A 22429-nucleotide genomic window follows, 5' to 3' on the forward strand; every position below is an offset into this window, starting at 1 on the left:
CACTCCGCAGACCTCCCTTACTGTCAGATTTTATAACCCGATTACTACAGACTTGGGTTAGATTCAGACAGATTGCCTACCAGCGAACGGCTCAATATCCCATTATCAGATTTGTGAGCCCGCCATTCCTCTTCATTTAGTGTGTAATAGAAAGTGTCAGTAATGTCCTATGGACTTAGGCTTTAAAATGAGTCTTAACTATGCAAGTCGTATGTATATATCAGGAGAAAATACTCTACAGAATCATCTGCAGGACAACAATTTTAAAACATTTTTTATTTAAATATTTAAATAAAACACATCGACTAATCATTTTGGTGTACACCTCTCATTTTAACATAAGAAATAAAATGATTGTTCAGTCATGATAAAAAATAAACTATACATCTTAATTAAACCAATCACGTAGTGTCTTTAAATACCCTATTGCATTGCAGTCTGCAGAACAGCACTGTCAAGATATCTACAAAAAAACCCAAACTTTTAAAATGACCTCTTTCTGCTCCAGCAATAATTCCAAAGAGGTTCTACAGCAATTGGAAAAGAAAAAAAAAAATACTATGAAAGTAAAGTGCTTGTCATTGCTCAGGACAGGAAACAAAAGAATCTGTGGCCTTTTGATCCATGGCGTTAAACAAAACAAATATTGAAGAGGAAATTCTGCGTTTTAAGTACGTGTGCTACCCCTTACAAAACTGAAGGCAAAGTTGCTGCTTTGTGATGAGCTGGCTTCTTCTTGCCCTCCTCTCCAGCCATCTCCACGCAATCTGGGTTTTTTTGAGTTTTTTGTCTTTTTTTTTAAATCACTACAAATGAGCATGAGACTTTGGTGTTTTCTCTGCTGCAAGGCACCACTCATTAACAGAAATTCAACTCAAACAATTTTCTCTCACTTTGAAGCTTCCAGACCATGTAGCAGCAGTGGCAAGCTGGAGATGCACCAATATAGACACACAGATATAACACACAGATAAAGAGGTTGTTTATGGAGAGCCACAGACAGAGCCACATGACATCTTCAACCCTTCCTACTACCACCTATTAACCTGGTCAATCTTTGGCTTTTTTTCTTTTTTTTTTTAAAAAAAACAAAACAAAACAAAACAAACAAAAAAACAGGTATCTATATTATTTGCAAATGCGTAATACTGCAGGTTGCACAAAGCCAAGGTAACTTGAAGGCACCCTGTGTCACACTCGGGAGATGGGTCCTTTAAGCATTGACAGAACGCAGCTATTTTCTGACAGTCGGATGGCAGCTTCCAGCCAAGCTGGCTCACTGTTTGCTCACCTGCTTCCAAAGTTTGCACGCCCTACTCGACTCACTTCTGTAGGAGCACAGTCTCTTCTCCCCTTTATACCCAAGCATAACTTCTGTTGATACCAACAGAAGTCACGCTCTGCCTTGGAAGGGGAGTGGGGTTTATACCAGAAACACAATATAAGCATATTACAAAATATAAAAAATAACTAGTGTTATATAGTTTTCTGCTTCCTATTTATATACATATACAGCATTAAAAACCATACGAAAAAACACCTATCTAATCCAAAACCTCATTTTGCTAATATGCCAAAAACAAACCAACCAAAAACAAACACCCAAAGATTGTGCTGTTTTACTCACTTTTAATACAGTTTTGTTCAGAAATAGCTGTACTCCGTTAGAGTAGAATTCTGTTCTAGCCTATTCCTTTTGTCTTTGTCAGTATATAATTATAACCTCAATATTGCACATTTCCCCAAGAGTCAGTTCTGTTTGGACCCTGATAATGAAATGCATAAAAACATAATTAGCAGCGGAAATAACAATGTGCAGCACTAAGAAATACCCCTCAGGCAACTTTGTAAGCAACCTCCAGGAGGGCTTTTTAAAAAGAAAACCCTTCCCATCACCCCACCAGCACTAATGCTTCCCTCCTCAGTGTCTCTGCAAGAATATGAAAAAACTTAGTGTTTATAAAAAGATTCCTAAAGATTATTCAGACCGACAAAATATATGCATGTGTGCACGTGTGTATATGTATATACACACATACCACCCCCAAACAAACATCCCTGCAAAAGACCAGACATTATGCAATTTGGATCCTGATATCAAGGGATACATTTTCCACAGATTACTTGCTTCTGTACTAATTAGAAGGGCTTTTTAAGCTTTTCCAGCTGATGTATCAAGCAAGAAGTTCACAGTTTTCATTTAAAGTATATGTATCTGGGAGGTGTGGAATGGGGATGTTGGTTCCTTTAAATAAAATGAGTGTTAACAGGAGGAAAAAAAAAAAAAAAACAACAAATGGCAATGCTTCCATTTTTGTCTTCTATGAATGCATAATGCTGCATGCCACTGGTTTTCTGTTTATTTTCTTTAAAAGAGGTAATCATCTTCACAAACCCATAAATGAATATTGTGAAAAAGGGAGGCTCTGGTCCCTTCTTTGAAAAGCCTCTCCCTGCTGTGTCACCACTACTGACAGCTGCTAATCTTGCATAACAGCAGAGCTGTATTGGTCTGACTTGAGTACAGTACCGAAGAGTTCTTCCCCAACCACATCCCTCCCTGTCCCCACAAATGCCCCACCCATCTTCCCCACCATTATTTTTCCTTTAAAAAATTCAGTTTCTATTCATATTTGTTCAGTGCAAGAATAGTAGAAGCAAAAAGACATACATATTGCTTGTTTCAGTTCTATAAAGTTGCTAGCTTTCTGAGCCAGACAGCCTCTTCACATACTTCAAAATTTATTGCTTCCGAGAGTCACTCGTCCACACACCAGCCAGCCATGGATCCACACACGCCATGGAACAGTGGTGAAAGTTCTTCGCAGCAAGAGCAGCGTGAGCTGCAGCAGCCGGGGCTCTCATTTGACCAGGACGAACTTCCCTAGCTGGTTGGAAGTCAGGTCCTCCATCTCACAATCCCCGTGCTGCAGAGTGACAGCGTCATAGCTCGGAGACTGCGCAGAGAAACTCTGTTGCTGAGAGAAGGTGGCGCCAACTGGAGAAACGTTGCTGCTGATGTACAGGTGCGTGTCTAAAAGGTGAGCTGCTGAGGACACCGGTGACACGCTGACACCGAAGAAATGAGGTTGGAGCAGTTGGCTGTTGCCAGCAAAGGCCAGCTCAAATGAGTTCTCTCTCTGTAGCTCTGATAACAGAAGAGAATTCGATGCTTTGCAGGTACCTACGCTGTCAGAGGAGGGGACGCCATTTGTTGCAGATGTCTGAGAAGTCTGGGGACAAGCTGTCTGGAGGAGCTGGTGGTGCTGCAGCTGGAGCATTCTGAACAAAATCCAAGGGTGGAAGAGGTTAATTTGCACTGCTAGGATGACTTAGTGCTTTTCTTCCTCCTTTCTTGGCCCTAGTTCTGACCATAACTTTCCCCTTTGTTTCCTTCTCTCTATCAAACCTCTCCTTACCCAGCCAGTACAATTAAAGCAAGCTGACCATGCCAGGTCAACATGTTTTCAGTTGGCTTTTCCTCATGTTGGAGAGGACAACTATCACCAGAAAGTTATCTAGTCACCGTTTGGCCTGCTAATAATAGATGTTCTAGAGACAACGTGTGCAGATAAACCGGAAACTCAATTTTCCATCTTGCATCTATGGGAATGAAGAGGTGCCACCACACATGACATTTGAGGCCACTGGAACTGTGCCTCCTTTGTGGGCTGTAACTTTTCCAAATTACAAGGTCTCACTTCCTTGCCATGGGAAAATTACAGGAGAAGGCAGAGGAGGAAAGGAATCATTCCCAAAACTAACAAAGAAAAACACAGCTTGCAATGGGGAGAAGTAATGTTTTCCCCCACAGTACCAAATTGCTTCTCAATTCAGCAACCTCCAAATATTTGGACGTCGAGATTTTTAAGTGGAACTGCACATCCTGTGTTACGTATGCCAGTGCAGGAAGCCACAAAGGAAGCCAAGCAGTTTATCTGCTGCCACACAGCAAAGATGGAGGATAGGAATCCCCAGTGACCAAACTCCCCAACCTCTTTTACTGTGTTTACTCCTCCTCACTTGCCCCTAACCAAAGTAAACCCAGTGAAAACAGCAAAACTCCTCCCAGCCAGCTTCTCACCTCTGCTGCTGTAGCACCTCCTCCAGGAGGCTTCTTCCCTCTCTGCTGCTCCCACTGGTGCTGTACATGCAGGTGTTTGGCTGCGTGTGTTGGAAAGGGCTCATGGCACTCCTTGCTGCCCGAGATGAGGAGGACTGACACACCTGCCGAGCAAAGCCTTTGATTTTATTCAAGCCGAGAAAGCCCTTGGCTCGAGCGTTCTTCCGCAGCTGCTGCCTAAAAGCCTTCAAGCCTGTGGGACATGAGGAAAAGAAATGCACTTTAATCCTCCTTAGCATTTGCCTAGGAGCCTGCTTTACAGATCAGCCTTTCTGGGCAGCTGCCTTCAGTTGCATGAGAACTGCGCTAGAAGAGACCGTGACTCTCCAGTTCACGTTCACCCCTCTGCCTGATGGACAGAGCAAAACTTATGTAATGGAACAGGGTCTGGGACAGCTGCACCCTCGTGTAGATGGACACATGCACAGCAAAGGAGAAACCTGATAGAAATCGTGTTGTACACTCTGTATTTTAGGAGGAAGGTGGAGCCTGTCATCCCACTCATGGCAGCAGAAATATCTTCATGGGCACGCTGAATCAGTATCTGAGAACCTCTCATCTAGGCACCTTCCTCAGGGCATCTGACTCTCCCTCAGGGACCGTGAATACAAGAGGCATAATAACCAGGTGGCTGGCCCCAGTGTAACACACACAGGCAAGTGAGTATCCCTGCATGCTACCCTTTTCTAGTGGCAGTTGGAAGGGTGCAATCCCCCAGCAATAAAGCAAGGAAGACATTACCTTGAGTTAATGAGGTATCAGATGCTCGCCTTCCTTCTTGGAAGCTGACAGGCAGGAGAGAAGCACCTCCCATGCAGCCCTGGGCTTCTAACACCGGAGCGTCAGACTGGGAAGCTAGGAAGGGCGACGTCATCCTAGCTGTGGCTGGGCTCCCCGTCATTACTTGACCTGCCAAACAGCTGCTCAGGGCCACTGAGCTGTCATTTGAAGATGAAGTAAGGCAGCTGTCTGAACTAGTTCCCTCTGTGGGGCTTGCAGAAGAGGAAATGACTATACCTACAGAGGGGAAGGAAGGAGAGAAAGAACGTTCCCAAGATGAGTACAGGAAGGACCAAACATGACATCAGAGCCTTCTGCCCACCTACACTGGCACTAATAAGCACCTGCAAGCTGAAGAGGTGTCTGGCAACTCGTGTTGTCCCAGAGCTTGACTCCAGCAAGGGGTCATCAATGAATAACTTAAGGTTGGGCTCCCATCCAGCCAGCTGGGCTCTGCCAGTAACTCCAGCACCACCCGGCTATGCTGGATCAGGCCGACAGCGTTTCTTTAGCACAACAGCTCTGACATGGGATTATCGTTTTGTGAACAGTTTTGTTTGTTTGTTTAGTTCACAGGGTCTGGATGTGTACCAAATACAGTTACGATGACCTTTTTTTTTTTAATGCAGGCACCCCCACCTCCCCAGGTACAACAGCGGAAGCAAGCAGAGAAGGGTTATGTCCTGCTCGTGAGAATGCTCTCCTCTAAAGTGATCTAGATAAAATACAGCAGTGCAACATCTCTTCCGTAAGGGCCATGCTTATTTATGGGAAGACAGAACTGTGGAGGGCAGAGTACAGACCTCTTTTCCGGGCCTTCCTATCCCAGTGAAGGTAAAATCAGCGCATACTCCCCAGACATTTGTCCGTTATGGCACTCCTTCTCTGTCCTTTTCCTCTAACTACTGACACCCTCCATTTCTCCCAGACTTACTTACATGGAGGGGCATGGTGATAGAAATGAGTGGTCACTTCGGCCAGCGTGTGCCTCCTGCTGGTGTTGCTAGGGATGCGGATGGGGTGGTCATACGCCTTAATTTCATCTTCCAACTCCTTCTCTTGCCTCACTTCTTCACTAATGGTGGTCTCCAGCAGGCTGTTGGGGGAGATGGAGCGGTTCCGGAAGAGCCCGTTGAAGTTGGGATCCACAGGAAAGAACACAGGCTGCAAAACATATCAGATCACAGATGGGTGAAGGGTGTTTCACTTATTTCTGCAATACCTTTTAATATTCTTCACAGCCCTGTGGCACATCTTCAATAGGCATACTGTTTGAGAGACTACTATGACACCATGCCCAAATGCCAAACAAAAGATTGGAGGGAGAGAAAAACAGAGTCACAACCCCTGTTGTTTTGGATTGTCAGAGCAATTTAAAAAAAAAAAAAAGTAACATACAGTTTAGCTGAGAACACCAACCTGTAATGGATTGCTCATCTCACAGTCCATTTCTGCCTGCAAGGATGGCTGAATCAGGTTCTGAGGTTGCTGGTAAAGCAGAGATGATCGCAGGGTTTCACTAGTGAGACTGTCCTGAGGCATCTGGAGAGAGAGAGAGATGCACAGAAGCCATCACATACACTGCAGTTCCACATGACTTTTCAGATACTGGAGGTTCAAGGAATTTCAGAGACACCTTCCATGCAAGCTTTCTCCACATACTTTCTAGGAAGACTAACAAAGCTAGTCTTTCAATGCCAACACAAACACAAAACTCCTTCTCCTAAGTTAGGCAATTTAACTGGAAGTACAATTTGAAAAGGCACCCAGAGCACACTTTAAAGGGGGTGGGGGTGAGGAAAAGAAAAAGAATGTCAGAAAAATACACAAACTGACTCATGGAGTACTTCTGAGGATCCTACCTATAGGGTATGTAACAAAGTGTAACCAATCCATGCCTGAGAGGGCAAATTTCCTTGAGAAGCCTAATCTTCTGGCTCATTATTGACCTGCACCCAAGGCAGGCTGTTTGGACCATGACCCACAGTCACTTCTCAGGAAACAGGCCATTTATATTAAATCAGCCTCCTGCTGAAGGACAGTAGGCTGTGTCCTATCAGAGGGAACCAATATCAGAGTTGGTTTTCAGAAGCCTGAGAGTTGCCATCTTGTATTTTCCCAGAGCAAGGGGCAGAAAAAAAGAGAGCCAATGGACACAGCTTCCCAGTAGGCAATGCCCTTCCTTACCTCAACATTGCTGATCTCGGAGCTCCTTGGCCTTTGCTGACGGCCAGTTGTGGGGCGACTCGATAGCTGGCTGCTTCGATACTCCTTGAGGCGCTCCAAGAGCAGGTAGTAAATTGCAGCAAAATGGTTGTAGCTGCTGTTTTGCAGAGACTAGGAGACATTGAAAGGACCCTTGAGTTACAGGTAACTCAGGATATAAGCAGCCAAAACTCATCACTAAGGCCTCATAATAGCGTACTCAAAAAAATAAGTAAAAATCCAGAAGGGCAGTGAAGATTTTACTACACTGTGACACTAGATCAAGGCTAGTCACTGAATGATGTACATCTGACTGCACCACTGGCATTCTGGTGTTCACTGAGGATGTATCTAAGGGGCAAGCATTTCTCACCTCAACAGTTCTCTGCCTGTCGATGCCAAGTGTTTGCATGATCCCAAGGACCTGCTCATTGTAGTCACCCAGGTTGGAGTTGTAGTTTTGCATGGAGAAGGACAAAGACTGCTGCTGCTGAAGAGACGGGTCAGCTTGCATCCACTTGTGCTGCTTTATTTGGGAAATGGTTATTCGCTTGGTTGGGTCCACAACCAACATCCGTCGGATTAGTGTTTCACAGTCTGGATGACAAAGACAAACTCATGAGCAAGGGGTAAAAATAACAGTCCAGCCCCAGGTCACTGCTAAGAAACCATCCCAGCAACAGTGTATGATGTCTGTGAAAACCGGAATTAAAGGTTTCTGAGCAGCTGATGCCTGATCTGACTAACAGGTATTCAAAACAGCACAAGAGATGTCCACATCCATTTCACAAAAGCAACACGTCACTACAGGAAATGAAGCTGTTCTGGATACGAGCAGGTTTCAGGTGGCCTTGCACCTTGTAGGAGAGCTAATTCAGAGTGGATGCAGGTTTAATGATGTTACATCCACGTAAACGAGGTCAGAATTTAGTACAGAATCCCATCACATACAACTTCCTGGTCTGTATGTACTGCTTATTTGTTTATAACCAGGGAATCAAAGCCATTCATGGCTGTAACTGATAAAGGTCAGACTTCAAAAGATACTTTTCACTTGAAGACAGAGGCACATTCACTTGTTTTCGAATCCAAATCAGAGAGGTGATACTATTCTTCAGTACCTTCTTCTCACCAGACTCTTGGGAGTGCTCAAGAAACAGTGCTAAGTCAGATACACTGAAATATACCCCTTCTGCTTTGTTAAAATATCTGAGGAGAACTACACCCATCTCAGCACTGCAGGCTAGTCTCACTAAACTCCAGTTTTCTCTCTTTTGTGAGAGAATATTTCTCCAGCTAGGGTGTCAAGTATTTTTGTAATCCATAGAGATACTCTAAGAAATGAAATGACAGCCTTTTAGATGCACCATAAAGCAGATCCCAGAAAAGAAAACGTGTGCAACCAGCCCCTCAACGGTAAGTGCTGCCCTACAGAAATTACGGGATACATAAAGACAAAGTGATTGCCAGCTGCAAAACCAGCCCCATCTGTCACTGCCCCAAGAAGGTACAGGACAGCTAGTCCTTCATTTCTAGCCCCTTTTCTAACATTAAGGATCTGCAAAAAGCACCTTCGGACATGAAGTAAGGGATGCGGAACCGCCCCTCCAGCACTCTTTGCCTCAGAGTTGGTAAACTGGGTCCATCGAAAGGCAGAGAACCACAGACAAGGACATACAGCACCACCCCAAGGCTCTGTCAATAGAAAACAACACAGCATGTGAGTGACTCCAGTAGAAGCAATGATTTTGAAAGCCCACAGACCCTCACAATGTGTGAAATGCAATTTCTAAGGAATATCGAACTTACCCATATATCAAGGTGAGGTCCTTCATATTCTTTGCCTTCAAAAACTTCTGGAGCTGCATAAGGTGGGCTTCCACACCAAGTGGAGAGGGGCTCTCCTGACTTGTAGAAGTTTCCAAAGCCAAAGTCTGAAATGAAGGTAAAAATCTGGGGTAAGACATCACTCAACCACATACTAAGATTTCAGAAGTGGCAGAAAATGGAAAGAAGGGAGCAGATGTATTGTTTTGTTCTCTGCCTATTCATTTAAGCTATTCTCTTTGCTCCAGAGGTTATGTTCAGAGAAATATCAGTAACGTTTGTTTTATTTTCAGTAAACATAAATACATGTATAAGATCATGCTAGGGAGATTGAATTTGACTACATGCCCAATGTTTATAGAGTAACCGTGTATTTCTTATTACCTGCTAACTTGATATTCATGTTAGCATCTAGAAGAAGGTTTTCTGTTTTGAGATCCCTGTGCACTATGTGGTGGCTGTGACAATATTCCACTGCTGAAAGAATCTGCCAGAACTTCTTCCGTGCTTCACTTTCACTTAAGTGCCCATTGGAGGTCAGATGATCTGCCAGACAAAATAAAAAAGGCAGAGGATTTAGAAACACCTGGAGGAAATTTTTCATAATCCTGCAGGTGCTGCAGTCACTGTTTGACAGCTGACAACGCCAACCCTGGATTTTTAATCAGTATATATATATATTACTCAGGAATGACAAATATAAAGCCATGGTTTCTAAATCTAAAGAACTGTTAGCTCTGGCAGTGAGGACTTACCAAACATTTCTCCATTCTTTGCAAACTCAGTAACAATGTAAAGCATATCCTTTGTCTCCATAACCTGTGAAGACATGAGAGGACATGCTTAAAAAAAGTGAAGACCTGTGTATTTTCATTCATTTTTCTAAGTGTATTCTCAAACATATCAGTTCAATTATTTAATTGCCGCAGCAGCTGGCAGTAAAGGCATCTAATTTTGCACCACAGTGTTCTTTCCAAGCAAACTGATAATGAAAAAGATAACAAATCAACGCTTATGTGCCTACAAGATACAACAACTTCCCATGCCATTGTTCTTCGCACCATTACTATGCCACCTAATCTCCATTACATAACTGATGAGCATTTCAATAATCTCATACACTTCCCCGAATTCCTTGTTAAAATATGCATATATAGTTTTCTAACTCATTTGATGTATTTTGAACATGCAAACACACTTAAAGTTTACATAAAGTCACCTTTGTCTCAAAGCTAGCAGGTACTCAGATCAGGGGAGATACCTGCATCTTGGACAAATCAAGAAGCAGTATCAAATACCCCACTCCCATTTGGTATTGGCCAGGGTCATGGCAAGCCTCCCATGCAAGTGACAATAGGCTGCTGTTTGTGTAAGAGCAGTGCCTGATGTACATCAACAACTGTCAATATATCACCCAGCGTTCACCTATCAATCTAGTATCTGTTAATTTTTTTCTTTGGAGGAAAAAAAGAAAACCAAACTAAAAATCAAACAACAAATGAGAAATGCTGAGCATTTCCAAATTCATCTTCAGTTACTATGGCACATCTTTGACATGCTGCATTTCAGATTTTAAACGACAACACTTCTCTGCAATTGAACCCTCAAGGAACAGATATTTTGCTCTGGAAGCAGAAGGCTCGCAACAGGTTAACAATCAAAAAAGTGTCAATGCTACTTCAAAAGCTGTAATTTCCAGGCTCCTAAGGTGTTGTAACCTTTTTCGAAGGCTCTTGTCCTCCCCTCACTACAAGTACACACAGACACAAAATGAAAATAAACAAACTGGGAGAAAAGGAAGAGAGGTTCCCAGTTTAAAAAACTGAAGGAAAGTGTTCCGGGAAAGTTGCCAGCTGGATGAAATTAAGACGCTGTGCTGAAACTAAAACAATGATGAAATAATACAAGAACGCACACCCTACATTGGTATGTCATCTAATTCCATCCCTGCTTCTCAGTCTCCACCAAACAGGTAAAGCATCAGTTACAACAACAAAGAAAAGAAAACTTCACTGAAAAGAAATTATGGTCCACTACCAACGTCATTTGCTCCATCAGGTGAAGTGGTTCAACTAGATGGAATTTAACCTGCTTTTTTAAAAGCTTCGAAATAGTATTTTCACCCACATCATTCCACCGAAATGAAATCAACCGAACTGTTAGAACGTTTCTGTATATCCTATACTGCCCTATGGGCAACAATGACGTCAGATGTTAACACAGAATAATTTTTGTTATGATGGTTAATACTATAAATATCAAGCACTTCATGTGTGTCAAGGTCTTTAAAAATAATGCCTTGCCTAAGCACCTGCCTTACTGGCTCTTCAGCCTTACACATTAATTAAACTTTTTGTCTTTTTTTTTTTTTAAAGCTAACAAACCCAACGGTAAGATTGCAGCTGATAATAGTCTTTACGACAGCAGATGGACTTTCAGACCTGCTGCTTCACCCACCTATTCCTCTCTCCCCCCTGCCCTTCCAGACAGGTCCAGACAGACTGTGATGCCTCATCTTCTTCTTAAATCCACATGGCACGATTTAAGATGATTAAGAGGAACTTACACCAAATGCTAATTAGATGGAATATTTTGAATTTGCAAAGCAGTCCTTGCTCACTAGACAGATGTGATCCTGTTTTCTGCACAACACATTAATTTGTTCTTGCTGTTAAAAATACCCACCAGTGCAGAAACGGAACAAATCTAAATCAAAATTCACATTGTGAAACTCTACAAGGGGGAAGATATGTAAAGTTCACTTTCAAAACTACACAAACTGGAACAGAATAATCAAACAGGTAGATTTTCTGACATATTCTAAGATACCAACATTTACTGGCTTTTTATTTTCTACTTTGATTAGAATTCTAACTCTTAGATTTCTACTTAGATTTTCTACTTAGATTGATTTGGTTTAATTGTTGTTGATTTTAAATCCCTTCCACTTAGAGGAAACTCAACTTTTGTGCTTTCTTCTCTGCCATCCTACATGAGTTTAAGTCTTCCCCTTATCAAAAGCACGTAAGAAGTTCCAGTCCTCCACACAGGAAAAGCAGGAGAGTTAGGAAAGGCAAGTTAATCACAGAAGCTCAGATAATCAGTTCCTCGCTCTGAAACAAACTTCAGCCTGGTTTTAACTGTAAATTTTACAGTGCATTTTGTCAAAAAGCTGTCTAACATACCAGAATCTTGTTCAAAGAATGACGAATTACTTTTAAAAAACCCGGTTTAAGTGTTTTTCAAAAAGTATTTCAATATGCATTCTCTCTGCAAATATTTGATGTAAAATCATGTGCAAGAGAAGAGCACAAACATATCTCATCTGCGTGCTGTGCTTCAAAGCTGACCTCTTACCTGATATAGCTTGATAATGTGGGGATGATTCAAAAGCTTCATTATCTGAACTTCTCTATAAATCTTCTCCAGATTGCTTGGGTCTAACCTTGTTTTGTCTATTATTTTTATTGCAACCTGCAGATTTAAAAAATAAGAAAATAACCCCCGGTATTACAAAATAGGTACTCTTACTGTTAAGATCTCTTAAAAAAAAAAAAAGACACCTCCCCGCACACACACACACAACTCACACAAATAAAGTAGCTTTTAAAAGTACAGACTTGACAAAGCTGATTCTGTTTTCTTGACCTGCACAGAATTCACGACACAGAACGTTTTGATTTTTCTTTTCTACGTCAAACGACTGCACATAAGGTAGCGAACAGAACTGCAGAAATTAGCACTGGACAGGATTCGGTAAATCTTTTAATCCATCCCATGCCAGTGAAAAACAGATCCCTGTAACAGACTATTTTCTACTGCAGTGACTGATATGATTGGGACATGCACTGGAAATATAAAGACGGTTGCACGCCCACTAATAAACGATTTCTGCAAATAACTGCAAGTTCTTTGTTCTCGAAGCACACACATGGAATGAGAAAACTAAACCCGCCTAAAGTCTTCAAAAGATCCTTCGGCTGTCTGACTTCTTCGCAAACTAAGACGGGGTAATTCAGTGAAGGTGCCGCAGCACTCTGAAGTGTTATTTTTCATGCGTTCTTCCTCGGTTTTAATTTTACGCGAACTCTGCGGAACACACGGGGGGAACTCGAAGCCCCTACGAGCCGCACATGGCCTGCCAAGGGCCGGCTGAGCCCGCCGGGCCCCGCAGGGCTCGCTCGCTGCCGCGCTCCTCCCGCCCGCCGGCGGTTTCCAGCCGGGTGCCGGCAGGGGCAGCCCCGCCGCCGGCCCGGCGCCCCCCGGGCTCCTCGCTCCGGGCCTCCACACCCACCTGCGTTTTGGTCACTCGGTGCCTGGCCAGTTTGACCACCGCGAAGTTGCCTTTCCCCAGGGTCCTCTCGATGTCGTAGAAGCCGACTCGCAGAGGCCGCTGCTGGGCCGGTCCGGCCGCGGGCGCGGGGGTGCACTCTGACATGATCACCATGGCTCAGGGCGGCCGGCGGGCACCGCGCCGCGCCTAGGACGGCAGCATCCGCGCTGCCCCCCGGGGACGCGGGCGCTCGCACCTGCACGGAGACGGCACAGCACGGCCCGTCAGCCGCCGCCGGAGCCCCTCGCCCTCCCTCTCCTCTTCCAGCCCGGCGGGCTCTTACCCCTCCCCAGAGCGGAGCCGCGACCGCCCCGTCCCCAGCCCCGCGGCAGCGCCGGCCGCCGGGCGCCCGCTGCCCGCGCCACGGACCCGCGCGCCGCCGCCCTGCGCGCCCCCCGACCGTCGGGGCGGCCGCGGAGCCGCCGTACCTGGCGCGCGGGCGGGCGGGCGAGCGGGAGCTCTTCGCCGCCGCCGCTGCTGCTGCTGCCGCCGCTGCTGGCGCCGGGCTGTGCCGCCGCCGCCGCGGTGGGATGTGTGTGCGCGCGAGGGTGGGTGTGTGCGCGCGCGTGTCTCCGCGTGTGCGTGTGTGTGTGTGTCTGTGCGTGCGCCGGGGGGCAGGCGGGAGCACGCGGGATGTCCCGGCTCCCCGCCCCCCGCTCCGCCGGCCCCCCTCCGCGCACACCCCGCCCTCCCTCCGCCTCTTCCCCCCGCCCACCGCCGAAAGCCGAGACGGGTCCATTGACGTCACTTTGACGCCAGAGAGACGCGCGCCCAGGCGCGAGGCTGAAGGAGAGCGAGACACCGGGCCGTTGCCAAGGAACGGGCGGCGCTGACGCGCGCGCTGATGGAGCCGTCGCCCGGGAGACGGCGGGGCGGTGACGTCAGGGCAGAGGGAGGGAGGGAGGGGGCCGCTGGGTCTCCTGTCCCCCCACCCCGCCTGGACCAGGAGCGGGGCGGGGGGGGGGGGGGCGCTCTCTCCCTGCTGTCACGTGACGCGTCCCTTCTCCCGGCGGGGTCGCCCCCTGTCGGCGCGCGCGGCGCTCGCGTCAGCCGCTGGCGCGCGGGGCGCCGGCCGCCGTGAACAGTCTGAGGCTGCTCCCCGCGGCGAGGGGCGGCCGCGCGGGTCTCCCCTCAGCGCCCCGAGCGGCCGAGGCCACCGGCAGCCAGAAGCCCGCCACCGTTTGCCCGCAGCCGCCGTGCCCTGGCGGGGGCTCGGCGGAGATGTGGAGGCTGCGAACGCCGCGCTAACCCCGCGTGAGGGGGGGACACGACACACACCCCCCCGGCGCAGGCGCCCGGCCAGCGCTGCCGGGTGGGACGCCAGGCCCCCGCTAGCCCCATCCCAGCTCTCCTCGCCCTGTGCCGGAGCCGCGGGGCCACCGACAGGGATCGTCCCGCTGGCTGCAGCCCTGCGGGGAGCAATTTTTCCCTAATCCCGAAGCAGAAGGAGGACTGTGGCCGCCCCCCGCCCTTGCACCAACGCCCGCGGGCGGGTACTGCCCCGCCTTCCCCCGCGCAGGACCGGTTTCCGTTCCCGATGTTTCCAGGGCGTGATAGAGGGGAGCTGCCCCTCCAACGGCACCTCAGGCTGGGGCCAACCACCCTCCGGGTCCGCCAGCTGGGCACAGGCAGGAAGGGCAGTGATAACAAAGAGCCCATGTATATATACATGCAGTCCTGTAATACTCCGGTAACTTACTCATAATGTTCTAGATACTCCTGCGGTGCTGTTATCTCTGGTCAGTTTGGAAGGGAGGCTTGGGAAGTTACGCCTTTGCACACCGAGGCTGAAGGAGGCTTGTTGGGATTGAACCTCAGCATCCTGGAAAGCATCCAAGGTTCCTCTCAAGGTCAAATGTGAAGCGGCAGATGCACTGTGTTCAAAATGTAGGTCTTCAGCCGTCACACAGCAAGGGACCAAAATGTTTGTACATTTGGTCTCAAATTACAGTTTAGCCTCAAAAATAAGTCTTGAATGGTGCCTGCCACATCTGTTATTCAACTTTTATCTTCTCCATTACAGTCAGCCTAGGCTTTTTTCAGACAAGTAATTCTCCAGTCGGTGGTTGGGTTCCTGACTGGAAGACTGTCCGTCCTAGCCTGAACCCCTAGCCTGACCATCGTGGCCAATGGCATGCTGGGCAGTGACCTGCCTCTTCCACCCAGAGGCACCATGAATGCCTGAAAGAAGGCGATGCCTTGGGTGCAAGAGGTACATATCCTGTGCTTCATCCTGAAGATTTCAAAGTAATTGGTACAATTGCTTTCACCTGTAGTTGGTGGTCTCCTTGGGGTCTGTGAATGACCTCTAAAGGGCTCAAGAGGGACACACTATGGGAGGAAAGCAAGCTTTTTGTCATTTTTTGTAAATTTACTCTGAAGACGGGATGAGAAAAATGTGGTTCTCTATATAAATCAAATTACATGATACATGAGCTGTGTGTCATCAACACACTTGAGAGACATCCATCGGAACGTTCTAGTGAAGCAAGCAAGACTTCTGCTTCTCTTATGGACTATATTGCTTGTGTTACCTGCTGTAACGTGGGTGCTAGCCCTTTGGGAGGCCAGTTGCATTGCAGGCCATTTCTCCTAGAAACTTGGAGAAATAACACCCGAAATTAACACCCAAACTTTGTTTATCTTGACCATTGCACAAAACACGCGTCATCCCTATGCTTATTTACTGCGAGCAGGCAGGCTGGCAGCCGGCAGGGCTTGCCTGGCGCTGGGAGGGGGCAGGGGCTTGCAGAGCCGAAGGACAGGAGCCGCCTGCATGGAGGCAGTGGTGTGACCCAGGTCATGGGACTGCTATGCCAGTCACTGTAAGGGGGGTAAGAGCACGCAGCCAGCCCGGGCTATTGTAACGTTCAATTAGTGCTTACACGGTGCCTTGAATAACTCACATGAAAAGCTGACATTATTATTATTGTTATTATTAAGCTAACAGTATATTCTCCGTGGAACTCATGAAGAGGAGGTGACGCACAAACAGCACATACAGTAGCAACTGCATGTGAACAGTGCCCCAGGAGTTATAAAGAAAAAAATTACCTTAATAATGGCTCCTCTGCTGTGGTGGGATTTTCCTCCCTTTAATTATAGTTGCTGTTTTCATTTGAAATTGATTAAGTGTTTTAGGATGGCAAACAGAACTGGTCTTTAGAAAGAACACTCAAGACAGCCAGCCCCAGCTGGGAACGTAACATTTTTATTTCTTTTAAAGGACTCAGCATTTCTTGCTTCCCAAATGGGAAGAAGAGAACTGGATTTGGTGCTCTCCCTGACACCCCACGATTTTTCTGTCCTAAGGAGAGGGTGGACACCTGTGCCATGGGACTTTGTGGAGAACGTAAGACCTCACCAGAGGGCTACACTGAGGACAATCCACCATCCTGATTTTAATTACCTGACTTATATGGAAGAGGCAAGAAGAACTGGCAAGTGTTGCTATCTGTGGAAGGTACCTACACAGACCTGCAATCTCTAGTCCAGAGGTTGGGGTGCATACAGCTTCTGCAGCGAAGGAGAGAGCACACAATTTTTAAGAGTTATAACACTACTGTGTGATTTATTGAGAGTTAAATTGAAGACCTCCTGCATCTATTATTATCAGCAATCTCTTGGTATTTCTCTTCCATCTTCATTCACGTGGGTCACAACAGCTTCCAGCAGTGCTGCTCAGAAGTAGCCATTGCACAATTTTGGTAGTGTCATAATTACATCGTTTTTCTACCACTTTCACTATGAATTGATACTGTCAAGGCATCAAGAACCTATTACACAACCACATTTTATCATCACAGAGGTGCTTCTGTTGGGAAGGTTGATGCTTTTGCAATTTCCGCTTTAACACTTTTGCTGCCCTCTGGTGTTTTGGATATCCTGAACGAGGAATTGCCTTGGAGAAACATCCATGGTCAGGAGAGGTATAATTGCGGAGCCAGCTTGTACATAATGAGGGTAGAAAAGCAAGGACAGTTGACAGGCACTTTCCAAAGCATCTCCACGAAGATGTTCCTTTGATTTCTCTAGGAAGAGGGAGAAACTGGGAGGCCACAACTGCTAAGTTTTTCCATTGCAGCAGTCCTGTGCTCCCTCCCTAAGGGTGACATGGTCTACGGATGAGAATATGCATGAAGGCTGCTGCCTTCTAGAACTCATCTTGCAGATATTTCCAGCAATTCAATCTTTAGTCATTTCACTCAGCATTTTCTATCAGTTTCAAAACAAACTAACAACAATAGCAACTTTCTTCACTTGGCAAAAAGAAAACAAAACAGAGAAACTGAAGCATTCCTTTCGACCTGTTTCACCCTCCACAGCTGAAGTCAGCCTGGTTTGCTATGGTGGGTTTGCAGGGCCACTACTTGCAGCATAGCTGTAGTTTCTTTTTTTTCCCAGAAAACACCAGTGTGATTATTTTGAAAATCAGGTTTCTTGGGTTATTTTCAGCGTTCCATCATTTACACAATTTAATTGAATAAAGTCTTGCTGAAGTCAGCGGAGTTGTTCCTGGTCAGACTCTGGTCTAGAAAAAAGTAAAATGGAAGGTGTCACATACTAAAAAGTATAGTGACATCTAAAGAAAAGAAGATGAGATAATAAACTAAAATACTTGTAGTCTTATTTTAAAGACAGAAGCATTATCTTGAAAAAAATGGTGCATGACTCTTTCTAATATGACTTCAAAGTGTCTTTGAATTTGAAAAAATCCAGGCTGCCACTGCAATTTTGGCAAAAATGCTTCAAACTAGCATATCCTTACTGAGGCATCACAATGGTATCCAGAAATGTATTTCAGACCACTGGAATGTCTTTGGTCATAATATTGCATCAGAGTTACATAATTATGATCACAACAATGATCTTTTGTCGTTAAAGTTTATGACATTTCATAATTAATGAGGCAATGACATTTCACTGACATAATACATTGAGCTTGTCTTGCAGAATAAAGGTATGTAGAGCTTCTCTTCGGCATACATCCTTATCTAGGGCTATAAAATAGCTTTTTAAAGGGTACCCACCAGGCATGTTAGGTTTCTTTTCTTTACTAAGTATAATGTGCTACAAAATCTACCATTAATACCAAGGCTCTGACTGTTTTTGTTTGTATTAAGGGAAGTACAAACACAGAACAAACAAGGTGGTCTATGCCCTTGAGAGTGTCTTTCTTTTATTGTAATAATTTCCCTTCCGTGTTTGTCACTCTAATAGTGCTCCACTGTGCTGGGGCATGTGAACCTGACCGACAACTGGCAACAAACATATGAAAAGATTATGTAAAAAGAGAAGTGGGCCAGGTTATTTCCATTGCCCAGGATAAATAAAATGCAGAAGCTAAGCAACCAGCATGGAATAATGGCTTTTGAATGTTTTTTTCAATTGTTTGATGACCAAAGGTGGTGATAGTAAAAGCGAATACACACCTGTAATCTAACCACGCCCATTTAAATTTAGCTGAAAGTCATTTTATAGTATGTCGACTCATTTTCAGAGAGAGTGAATCTCTGCAAGGTGTCCTGCGAGGTAAAGCACGTATTCTACCAAAGGCTGCGACTAAGGAGGACTCCAAGAGCCTCTGGAGCTGAGTGCATCTCTGTTAAGCTGCTGTTACTGTTAGCATCAGGATTAGCCGGGTAGGCGCCTTCCTGGGGCAGAACCACATGGAGCTCAGGTGCCTATAGACCAACACTTGGAAATGACACTTTCCCACCAAGAGCATATGATCTGCATAGACGAAATGGACAACAGATAAAGAAAAAATGTCATTTCCCCTGCTTACTATACCTACTTTACTACTGGGATGGCAAAAAAACTACAAGATGAAGTGTCTTGCTCATGGTGGTGATATGGCAAGTCTGTGACAGAGCTGTGAAATACATTTCTGTGTTCTGAGCCCAGGCAGAGTGCTTTAACTGCAAGGCCATCCTTCACACTGCAATTAAGTGATTAATGTTAATCTCACAGCTGGTATAAATAAAGCTATGTACATACTGGGTTTAGTACAGTTTATAGAACAGGCCGCTCTTACATGTGATTTTTCACATCAGGCTGGACTTTCTGTATGATTAATACTTGTAATTTAACATTAGCCCCCCACTTCCAACTGGAGTGTGGACAGAGAGGCAGGTCAAAGAGTCAGCTAGCTTTCTGGTACTCCCAAGGCTTTGTGACTCTTTGCCAGCAGTTTCTGTTGAGACTGTATTACTTCTCACTGCTCCCTGAAACATTGTGCATGCTCACGTATTGTTTTGTTGTTGGGGGTGTTTTAGGCCACGCCTGACAGGAAAGTTTAGCTGTGTAAGATCAGTCAGAAGCTGCCAGCTCCAAAGCAAAAAATAAATGGTAAGTACACTTCAGATATGAGAGCAGAGGTGGGAGGAAGGCATGTCCGCGGTCCATTTGACAGGGGTCTTCATTGCTGTGAAATTATCCTTCCCCTTCTCTGGCCCAGCATCCTCTGTGATCACTGTTGTATGCACAGCTGTAATTTGAAGCTATTGGTCCTCCCAGGGCCCCAGACAGAGCTGGAGGCTGATAAGGAGGCGAAGGGTCTGAGACTGAAGAGGCTACGGATGGGGTGAAATGGAAGCAAGCAGCGGGCAGCAGCAGGGAGGTAGTGCTGGAAACCCCTTGCAATGGTGAGGGAAGGAGATCCACTGATACTGCTGCAGGAAGGCCAGTTGTGTGAAAAAGCCATGCTGGGGCAGGGACAAGCTGCGGAGTCTGCCCTGCGTGTGGGTCCCAAGCTGTCAAGCAGGAGTTGGGAGGACACTTTGTCACCTCCTTGTCCATGTCTAGCAGCTTCACAGCCCCAGGGCACCCCCAACCTGAGGCAGGGCTCTTGGTGGGAGCTCCACATTCAAGCTCTGAATAAGCCAAAACTTGAGGCCAAACTTGTGCCCCTTTTCCCTAGCCTTGCCTGGGATCTTTTCTCTTTGGGATCCCTACAAAAAGGTTGGGGTAATTCTGCCAGCCTGATGGAAGTTGTGGGAAACCAGCCCCCATTCAAGAAATTTCGGAACCCTCCCGTGGGCAGGCCAGAAGACTGAAGGCTGTTGCCCTTGGTCTTACAGCTGCTGGGGTTGCCTCAAGGTGTTCCCACCTGGGCAAGACCTGCCAGTTATTCTCCAGGTGGTGCAGACGCCCTCGCTGGGGACTGGACATCTGCCCCTGTGCTGGGCCGGAGGGATAATCTGTGAGAGCAGGAAGGTAATTCAGCCTCGTTCCTTTTGGCCTGACCTTCACCAGCGTCCTATTGCTTTTTACAGAAGTGCCATAGGATGCGGAGGTGCCCCAGCGGTGCAGCTGTGGGCGACGTGGACACGTGCCCAGCAGGAAGTAGCCTGAGACAATGGAATTCATTGCACACGTATGTTCTTTGTTGATGGCTGTGCTGGAAACAGTGACCCAAATGTGGCAGTTTTGATGTCCCCTCGCTCCAGCCTCTGCTCCCCTCCCCTCACTCGTGAGTGATTAATGCAGAAAGCTACACATCCTTCCCCAGGGAGAAAATGAATAAGGGCCCCCCTCACCTTTCCTCTATATTAATGCGTTACTTCTGAGATCCACCGTGCTCTCATTGCAGTTTGAAATGGAAAGGCTATCGCTTTCCTGGTGTCCCAAGTAATCGCTTCATCTGCTTGTGCCTGCCTGTACCTCTGCCAGGCAAGGGGGTATGCACTGACTCTTTTGAAAACAGGGTGTTAACAGCATTTGTCTACCGCGTACTGAAAAATCAGGAGCTTCTCCCCTCCCCCTTCCCCTTCTCTACTTTGCTTGCTCTGAAAGAAAACAGAAACAAAGTCATGTCTGCAGCACAGTGCGGGTGGTACAGTTATTCCACGGGGAAAACCTGATATATCCACCTATTGTCTGAGCCACTACTAAGAGACCTTAGTGAATGAGCAAGTTACGAAAACAGGTATCCTTCCTTAGAGATTAATGCGATATTTGCGTCTGATATTTCCTGCCATACAGCACAGATTGTTTGTGCCGATGGACAAGTGAGAAATATGCCTTTCCAAAGGGGGGAAGGACTGTTGCAACACACCTTTATTGTCCTCCTCTGGAACAGCATATTAAATTCGTTTTCCATCCATCCCTGTAAATACATTTCCTATAATTGCTACTATGTCAGATGCACTGTAATCCGTCCCCTCCTACGTCAGCTGCATTGTTGTAACCCCCCCCTCCAATGTCAGAAAAACTGTAATCCTCCTCTTATGTTACATAGGAGCTGCATCTCTGACATTTTCAATTGCATTCACACAAAGTCAGGCAGAGCAGGGACAGAGAACAAAACACTAGTTTCCAGATCATGAATGTAATGAGTTCTGTGGTGTTTTGAGTGTGCACAGTAAGGTCAAACACATTTTACACGCTCGGGAGCTGGCTTTCTCCAGTCACAGACCAGACAAAGGTTACTATTGGTGCCGAACATGAGAAACTCAGCAGAATTTTTGCATGGCACTGAATCATATATCATACATTCTTACATACTGGTTCCGCACGTAGGCTGTGATGAAGGGGAAGACAATAAATAACATTTCAGAGAACAAAGGGTTAGCAAAATTCTTGCTTCGTAAGTCCCGACTGATGAAATGACTCCAGTGAAGAAGGAGTGGGGGAGGTGGGTTGGCTTGCAGTTTGTGAGTGGGACACCAAGACAATCTATTTTCAAATATGTATGCGCATGTTACGTTTCAGTCCCAGGGGCTGAGCAAGAGCTTGTGAACAATAACACACAAGGCAAATTTCTTACGTGCAATTCTTGGCACCAGCCAACCCTGAGTTTCCAGGGAAGCAAAGTACAGGGCATATGGCATCTAAATATATGCAATCATGGATGACAAGAAACATGGAAGAACTTTCTGGATGGAGTTGTTTGTTAACATCCTGAAAATATCTTTCAAAAGACAGATACTGACAAGACATCTCAAAACCAGATGGTTCTCCAGTGATTGTTTCAAAAGAGCTTTAAGTTTGTGCTACTGGAGAAGATTGATTGTGACTCCTCAAATAAGAAACCAGATGTTCATGCTTCAGCTAGAACTACTCCTCTCATTACACAGCTGATATAACCAGAGAGCACACAGCTTTGTCCTCATATTCAGCAGGATGTGTTATCTTCAAAAGGTGTTCATGTTGCACGT

The 22429-nt window shown here is 46.1% G+C and overlaps 1 protein-coding gene and 2 long non-coding RNA genes across 5 annotated transcripts in view; 1 reads left to right on the plus strand and 2 right to left on the minus strand.

Annotated features, from left to right (window-relative positions):
- Positions 1-248: 248 nt before the first annotated feature.
- SIK1 (salt inducible kinase 1) lies at positions 249-13884 on the minus strand. 2 transcript variants are annotated; one of them, XM_074814464.1, is made up of 14 exons: positions 13697-13884; positions 13230-13464; positions 12293-12409; positions 9691-9754; positions 9320-9481; positions 8918-9042; positions 8680-8803; positions 7482-7705; positions 7091-7240; positions 6323-6445; positions 5842-6067; positions 4865-5140; positions 4085-4316; positions 249-3282 (listed from the first exon to the last, which is right to left on the minus strand). In XM_074814464.1, the coding sequence occupies exons 2-14, from the start codon at positions 13380-13382 to the stop codon at positions 2862-2864; spliced, it is 2397 nt and encodes a 798-aa protein (XP_074670565.1). In that variant the 5' UTR covers positions 13383-13464; positions 13697-13884; the 3' UTR covers positions 249-2861. The 2 variants fall into 2 exon arrangements, with proteins under 2 accessions (XP_074670565.1, XP_074670566.1); XM_074814465.1 differs by lacking the exons at positions 13230-13464; positions 13697-13884 and adding an exon at positions 12891-13005.
- Positions 13885-14727: 843 nt separating this feature from the next.
- LOC141919263 (uncharacterized) lies at positions 14728-17771 on the plus strand. The gene is made up of 2 exons (XR_012621915.1): positions 14728-15155; positions 16495-17771. It is a non-coding gene; the product is annotated as an uncharacterized LOC141919263 (long non-coding RNA).
- LOC141919262 (uncharacterized) overlaps positions 16464-22429 on the minus strand; it is a 67042-nt gene continuing 61076 nt past the window's right edge. For both annotated transcript variants that reach the window (XR_012621913.1, XR_012621914.1), the window contains exon 2: positions 16464-17799. This is a non-coding gene — a long non-coding RNA (uncharacterized LOC141919262). The remainder of the gene's footprint in view (positions 17800-22429) is intronic.

This window comes from Strix aluco, chromosome 2 (genome assembly GCF_031877795.1).
Source record: "Strix aluco isolate bStrAlu1 chromosome 2, bStrAlu1.hap1, whole genome shotgun sequence".
Taxonomy (NCBI): Eukaryota; Metazoa; Chordata; class Aves; order Strigiformes; family Strigidae; genus Strix; species Strix aluco.